Raw genomic sequence first — 8,489 nt, 5'->3', positions numbered from 1 at the left:
AAGTTGTTGTAAATGTGTGAAATTATCAATGATCATGATTAATTTCCTCTAACAAATTAAGATTTTAATTTTTGTAAACCGATATCATACTTGGTAAATTTTCAATATTAGCCACCTAATCTCTCAAATGGCCACATACCAAAACAATATTTGTCTCTCTCTTAACACCAAAATCAAAATTAAAAATTAAATTACAACTTTACTTAATCATGCATTGTTTCATATCCAAGATAAAATAAACCTTATTTAAAAAATAAATAAATTTTAATTTCTTTTTGTTAAATTTTATGCTAAACTATGATTGTTGATTCTCTATATGAAATTAATCTTGATTTTCTTAGTATTAAATATATTTATTTAATTGGTATTTAAAAATATAAGGTACCACTTAAAATTTTTTTGCCATAGACCTCAAATGATATTGAATTGATCTTGTACATGTGAATAATATTATGAATCAACACGTAATGGGTTGGAAGAAATTTTTTCAAACTGATTCAAAGGAAAACTTTTTTCTATTTCAATTGTCTCAAAAATAAAATAGAGTGTTTTTTTTTTTAATAGCAAAAATTGGTTATATAGGAGTTGCTCTTTCTTCATAGAAATTCAATCATGAGGCCAAAAAAATTTCAGAAAATTGTAATCAGGTTGAAGTACACACCAATGAAATGTCCATTTTATGTATGTTTGAAGTCCATTCAATTCTATAGTTTTAAGAGAACTTAAATATAAAAAAATTAAACAAAATGAGAAAAAGTTTCGTTAAACAAGCCTTATAAGTCAAGCATCACTCTGTCCTAAAGCAAAACTTGTTTAATTATGAAGTCACAAAATGTATTGATTTTAAAGCTTGTGAATTTTTTTACATTAAAAAAATAAAAATAAAATGTAAAATGTAACATTGTGATAGATGTTTATAAATGGGATAACTGCATTATATTAGAGCTATGTTTTTAACACATGTAAGCGTGAAGAAATGATAAGTAAAAAGTGGGCACAAATCAACATACTTTACTTCTTATTAGAGCTACCCCTTTATCAACATTTTCAATTTTGTTTTTAATGGTGACATGCAATCTTTACCTTTATTATTATTATGGTAATTTTTCTTGTTAAAAAGCGTTCTTTACTTTTTAAGCACCATGCTAATTAAGCTTTTGCAAGTTCAAGTTAACTTGAAGTTAGGTTTCAATTTTCCATCATCATCTAATCTTATACTTGGCTTATAAAATTAGGCTTTGTGATTAAAGGTTCTTCTCCCACTCCTAATATGTGTCACAATCTGAAATCACTTAAAATTTGGAACATAACATGTTTTAGTTGAATTCAAAGCAGCCCATAAAAGAAGGGTATTATTTAAAACGATAATTGAAATAAACTGTTGAGTTTTTCATAAAAATGGCCAAGCCAAATTTGGTAGGTTGTCAAAAACTAAATCATGAATTTGGCAATTTAGGCAAAGCTGATCAATTCCAAGCCAAAAACAGATAACCTTTAAAAGTTTTGAAATAGTTTGAAGATGTGGATGGTACAATGATAAGGGCAAAACATGAGCAAAGATGGTGGAGAGGATTTTAGGTAAAGTGGACAAACCATGTTAGATGTAACACATTATAGTGGGAAAATCATACACTGAAGAAAAGAAAAAAAATGCAGAGCATGCAGTCTATGGCTGGTGCTGAAATGTACTTTTTGTACAATTCATATACGCTACCGGGCATGAGCCACGTTTCAGCCTAGGACTGATTTACAAATAAAGTGATTTGATTTCAAGGAATATATTCCTAGTCAAAAATAATTGAGACAAAAATCACAAAACAAATATTAGATGGGCTTGTATTCATGTTATATGTATTAGTGTTATACAAAACCTGTTTTTGGAGTCATTATAGTATAGTGCTTGAATATTGGTCATTTCGAGCAACAATATGCTACAAACACAGTAAAATTTTCAATTTACTGAGATGGTAGATTCTTATTGATACAAGTATGTATTAACTAGTATAATATATTGCTTGAATATTTATGAAAGTATTGTAAAATTAGTCTTGTCTTATATTGTATTTGTATTTAGCCTTTGGGGCAGTTCATATATTCACAGTTGTATCCAGAGCCCCATATTCTCACAGGACCTTGACATTTGTCCTCTCATTTCTCATTACAATAAACCATCATCAATTCCATTATATTGTACTACCATGCACCATCATCACCATCATATATCTTAAACCCTTTTAACTTCTTGTTTTTCATTTTTTTCCCCATTCACATTCAGACACACACACACCTATTCTTGATTCTCCAAGCCCTCTCACTCACCTTAACAAAACCCTAACCCCCCAAAGTTCCAACCTTTAACCCTGACCATCATCATCACCAAGCCATGGACTTTAACCCCACCACCCCCACCACAACCCCAACGCCAGATACAGATGCTGAAACCCCACCACAAACCCAGCCTTTCAAGTCCTTATCTTTCACCAATGGCTCACTCAAACGCCACCACCCTCTTCCACTCCCACCACAACCAAAACCACAGCAAGAACCACCCATGTTAGTGTCCTACAAAGAATGCCTTAAAAACCATGCTGCAACAATGGGTGGTCTTGCTCTTGATGGTTGTGGTGAGTTCTTACCTTTACCCAATGCCACTCCTTCTGACCCAACTTCACTAAAATGTGCTGCTTGTGGTTGCCACCGCAACTTTCACCGCCGTGACACTGACAGTGTCCCTAAAGTTCTCAACTTTCATCATCAACTCAAGCTTTCCTCTCCAAGCTCAAGCCCAAGCACAAGTACAAGCCCAGTAAGGTCACCACCACCAGTCTCACACTTACCACCATCACAATACTACTACTCATCGCCCTCATCCTTACCACAAATGTTGCTATCTCTAAGTACTGCAGCTGAGCCCTCCTCAGAGAACCCACTTGGGAAAAAGAGATTCAGGACCAAGTTTACACAGGACCAGAAGGAGAAGATGTTTGCGTTTTCTGAGAAATTGGGTTGGACAATGCAAAAGTGCAATGACGGTTTGGTGGAGGAGTTTTGCAATGAGGTTGGGATTGATAGGAAGGTCCTCAGGGTTTGGATGCACAACAACAAGAGCACTTTGAGGAAAAAAGAGATGGGTTTGCTTGGTCATAATAGCACTGTCAGTGATGGTACTGCTACTTTTTGCTGCAAGAAAGAGATTGATTACAGTGCTAATCTTCATGTTTCTGCTAATGGGTCTGCTCCTTCTTCTTGATTTGATGAGAGAAAAACTGAAAAAAGTTTGTAACTTTTTAATTTTTTTTTGGCTTTTTTTTCTGATTAGTAGTACTGATTACTCACTGTTGATGTTGGAGAAGATGAACAAGAGAGAGAGAGAGTAGGTAACAATTAAAAGGACTAATTTTTCTTAGTATGATTAATTGGTCAGTTAATGGAGGTTTAATTAGTTTCTATGAATGGCTAGACTGAGTATTGGTTTCATTTTTCATGACATCTTTGTTTGTTTACTTTCTTGTATGGTTTTTGTCTCCTTTTGTTCAATTTGATCCTGATAATGGGCACCATGATATGGTTTTGGATTTATATTGATGATTTGCCTTAATATTATCCAATAGGTCCAGTCCCATACTTATTTGTCCAAAATTGGATCTTATCAATTTTTGGATGCAATTTGTAATGATTTGTCATCTGCAACCCTGTCTTTTATTCATTTATAGGGCATTCCTACTTTTGCAGAAACGTGCACCCTTGTCTTGTTGAGAGGGATAATTGCACTAATGGGGTTTGGTGCACCTTGACAGCAGACCCAAACCCCTAATCTTGTCCTCATTGTTTTCTTCTGCATAGTATTTTTTTTTTTTTTTTTTTATGGGAGTTTTCTGCATAATTTTAATGGTTGAGTAATAGTATAATTTATATAGGCACTCATTATTTCTTTGGCAATTGGCTACTTGGCAAGCTATCACCCTCAGATTCTTTATTTATTTTTAATAAAATTATGTCTTAAATTATAAAACTCAACAGTTTGTGGAACCAATCAACCAATTAAATCATAATACATAAAAATAACCATATTAATTTATGATATTTGTAAAAGTAGCAAATCAAAATTTGAGATTTAAAAATAACAAATTAAATCTTAGTCCATTAAATCATGATATTATAGTAAATTAAACCTTAGTGCATTAAATCATGAGGTTTTTAAAATAACAAATTAAACTTTAGTCCTTTTAAATGGAAGGATACTGTGTTTAAGGACATTTAATTCGCTATTTTTCAAATTGTTAAGGTTTAATTAGTTTCGAAAAAACTATAATGTTTAAATCTAAAATCACACATGGGTTAGGTTTTAACAATTCCAAATGATAATGTTTTAAAATAAAAAATCTTCTCCAAGCCTGCAGTAGTGGAGGGGTCGTTTAATTTAATCTTTCAATTGATTCAATTATTATGATAAAGAAAGAAAATATAAAAATAATAATAATAATAATTTTGAGAGATAACTATTTTGTATGTTATCTTTAGTTTAATCAATCTGAGCTTTCAAGGCAAGATGGGTTTGTTTGCTTAATTAATGAAAGTTGATAGAAAGAGACAAGTAGTACACTGAAGAACTGACACATTTCCTTATTTGGTTTGTTGATTAAAGCGGCAAGTTTTGTTCCTCTTTTGCTGCTAATCATGACTTTGATAGGATAAGCAGGAAAATTCAATAGTTTTTTTTTTTTTTTTTCCCTTCTGTTTTGGTTGAGTTTTTTGATTTGATAATTCAATTCAATTAATATCTGCAACACCGCCTCTGAGTACTAATCCCTTAATTGCATACCACGTGTACCTACTTTTTAATATTTTCCTGCTCTACCTCTTAATTTGTGGCAGTTCTTTGGAAGCTTGTGGACCAAACATATAATCATATTTTTATGACTTTGTCTTTGTTTGTGTGAACTTGTCCCAATCCAGGCATATAATACCCTGTAAGAAAATTCTATTACCATGACTTACTTTCACAAATTCTTTGTTTGTGCCGTGAGAGAGAGTGAGTGGAAGAGAAAAAATAATCAATTTATATATAAGTGATAAACAACTGCTTACCATTTATCACAAATTAAAACTATAATAAAAAATTGTGCAGTAATTTCAATTTGAGGTACTAGAAGCACTTTTCTCCTTCCCCATACTTTTGAGTCAAGTATGTCCACATTGAACATGGCATACAACAAAAAGGGATTTTAGTTTTTTTATTTTTACTTCTTTGTAGGAGTCCATATCTGATGAATTATTGATGCTTTTGTAGGTGTCGTCTAATTACTTAACGTATTATGTATTCAATATGCGTCTTCCCTTTCGTATCCTCTTTGCTTTATAGAATTCTGATTTTGGATCAATTGTGAAGATCAAGGAATTTAGTTCTATTTGAAGGGGCTTTCTTGGATTTAGGAAGATCCTTGCAGCTAATTAAAAGAAGATTCCAAGAGTATTGGGAAGTCAAACCGGTTGTTTCCCCAAAGGATAGCAACTTGGTTTAATCCAGAGTAAGGGGTCATTAAGATTAATTGTGAAGCCATAGTTGGCTATGATATATCGTATATTGTTATTGTTGCTAGAAATTGGAGAGAGGCATTGGTTTTTACTCTTTCAAAATGAGTAAAATCAATATCCCTGTCCAAGCTGAAGCAATCAACTAGGCAACTCAAAAATTAGTTTCACACAATATTGGTTAAGCTATTGTTGAAAGTGATGCAAAAATTTGTATAGATGCTATTAATAGACTATCCATAGCATCTCTATGGAGGATTTAGGTTATAAGTTTAAACACTACCAAGTTGGTAGCTCTTTGTCAGTCTATTCAGTTCAAATGAGCTACTAGAGAGGAAAATCAAACTGTTCATATTTTAGCTTTATGGTCTCTTAAAAATAATTACTTAGGTTATTTTGTTTTTGGCTCGACCCCTACAAATTTTTTTTTTTGTGATGTATTAGCTCTTGAGCAAGCTAAGATAGATTATGGTTTCTAGTTTGTAGTTTCTATTCCATTATTAATTTGTAGTTTTTGTTCCTTTTTTAATGAAATTTGTTGATTATCAAAAAAAAAAATATATATATTATTATTATGAGTATCATAGTTGTGTGAAACTATATATTATGAGTGATGATGACCATATAAGATGTATGAGATACCTTCATTGATTTATGTTTGACTATCTTTCACCTAGATTTGTGGTTTATCAATGTAATACTTTACGCCTAGTTAATTTTCTGCTTTTCAATGCTTTCCAATGTAGGTATGAACAGTTTTTGAGTCAAACATAGTTCGTTCTAGCTTTGTCATATATTTTCCTAGTTTGTGTGGAAAAAAAAAGGCATAAACGTTAGCTATTTTCAGTGCATTACATTCACCTTGTGTTTGGACGAGGAAATTTGTTAAATACAGTAAATTTACAAATGAGAGATTTACATCCCCATCTTTGAAAATGTCATCATTTATAAATTTCTTATCTGGTTGTAATATTTGTAGAAATTCATAATTATGGGATTGTAAATTTTGAAACTGAGACATGATTAGAATTTGTAAAGTCCTTCACTATACAATATGTTGGTTGAATCCAACACAAGTATGTTTTATGGTTTAAAAACTTATTAGAATATTCCCGTAACAGTGCATTTTTTTTTCCAATTTTCATTAATATAAGTTCACTTTATGGAAGTTTTATTTTGCATAAGGTTGGAGAAAAATATATTATATAAAATGCAACAATAAAAAGAAAAAACCAAACATAAATAAAGGACAAAGACAACAAAATTATTCCAATGACATTATTTCTTGATAATAGTAACCGCATGTCCTTAAGAAAGGTTTAAAAACACTTGGTATATAAAAAATAATATTGACAAAAATTAAATTAAAAAAAAAAACACTAAAACTAAAACTAAAATGAGTTTTTATTTTTATTTTTTATTTTTTTTTAATTTTAAAAAAGCAATATCAAAATAAACTTATTCTATCTCCCTTCTTAAATAAAAATCAATACCATGTTTTTCTTCCTCTCACTCGGGACTTTCTTTAACATGAGAAATTGTTTTTCATTTTCTATAAATTAAGCACAAGCTTTAAGTTATTCATCTTTGCTAAGATCTAGTATCGCAAGTACCTCATCCTATAACTCTTCTACATCCAACTTTTATGTACTAGCACGAATGAATTCCTCAAATTATGAAGCCATTTTAGCCACAGAAGTAGCAAGAACATCATTACCATTCTTTTCTTTATAGAAGCAATAATAAGAAAAGTTGATACTTGAACTCTTTTCTTTTGAATATTATCCTTGTTTAGTGAAAGATAATCATCGATCACTTTAATTCTTTTGGATCCTAAGCTCCTTTTTCATGTAAAAATGTTATGTCCATAATATTTTTAGTTTTTACAATAAATTCTAAGTGACAGGTTGTTATTGACTGTTACACGTGAGCATAAAATGAATTTCAATTGTTGATTCAAATTAGAACTAATAACAACTTACCACTTATAATTTGTTGTGAAAATGTCATGGGTGTAGCATTTTCTCCTATTCAAATTAACAACATTGGTTTCATCAAGAAGAGTAATGATATCAATGTATCATTAGCTTCTACATCAGTTTCAACACCCTCTCACTAGTTACCCTACCCAATTTGCAATTACTTTCCACCGAAATTTTATAACTTTTTGAACATGAAATCGAAGGACAATATTATAACGTGAAAAGAAAAACTATATTAATTATGTTCATATAAATAGTAACTATCAAGAATTAAATTATTACTAAACACTATAACTTAATACATTCCTGCCAAACATTATTTTCTACTGTAATCATCTTCTTTGTTGCATCCCAATAATTGAATCCACTTTTGATGAAGTATATCACTGACAATTCAATAGTATTTTCCAGATCTTATAAGTCAAATAAATTTTGACATTAACAACACTGATATCAATGTGAAACTGTGAAGATAATTTAGATGATGCATTATAGTATGCAATCATCTTCCATCCCCCATTGGCTTTATAGCCTAAGTTGTGCTCAATTCTAAGAATATAAGCTAACTTACGTTCCAAGTCCAAAGTCCAATAGTAGAAAACTAACAGAGTCAACTTCTGGCCTAGACAATTGCTTCTTTGAACAAGGTTTTCATGCCAAATCTATTGATTGTTGTTTCGGTCTTTTGTGTAATGCAACAACAACAAAAGGCTCTCAAGTAGCTTATAGCATAAAACCAAAACATGACTTTTTACAGAAAATATAGCAACAGCCAACAAGGTAGAGCATAAAAGATTTGCTAGATTGGGTTGTGTCATAGAATCTATTTATAACACAAACCAAAATATAAATCTTTTGGTTCTTGAAGTGCTTAGAAATTTTAAATTTAATCAAAAGACAATAAATTTAGTATTAACAAAAAAAATTCATAAAATGACATTTTTCAAAGAGACATCACAAGCCAACATGAACATA

General features: G+C 30.9%; 1 protein-coding gene across 1 annotated transcript; it reads left to right on the top strand.

Moving 5' to 3' along the window:
• Nucleotides 1-2,048: 2,048 nt before the first annotated feature.
• LOC115982027 (zinc-finger homeodomain protein 11-like) lies at nucleotides 2,049-3,478 on the top strand. The gene has a single exon (XM_031104497.1). It carries the CDS (start codon nucleotides 2,384-2,386, stop codon nucleotides 3,248-3,250), a length of 867 nt encoding a protein of 288 aa, XP_030960357.1. The 5' UTR covers nucleotides 2,049-2,383; the 3' UTR covers nucleotides 3,251-3,478.
• The last annotated feature ends 5,011 nt before the right edge of the window (nucleotides 3,479-8,489 follow it).

This window comes from Quercus lobata, chromosome 3 (assembly GCF_001633185.2).
Source record: "Quercus lobata isolate SW786 chromosome 3, ValleyOak3.0 Primary Assembly, whole genome shotgun sequence".
NCBI classification, from domain to species: Eukaryota; Viridiplantae; Streptophyta; class Magnoliopsida; order Fagales; family Fagaceae; genus Quercus; species Quercus lobata.
The sequence above is the reverse complement of the archived record's forward strand: the minus strand, read 5'-3'. Positions and strand labels throughout refer to the sequence as shown.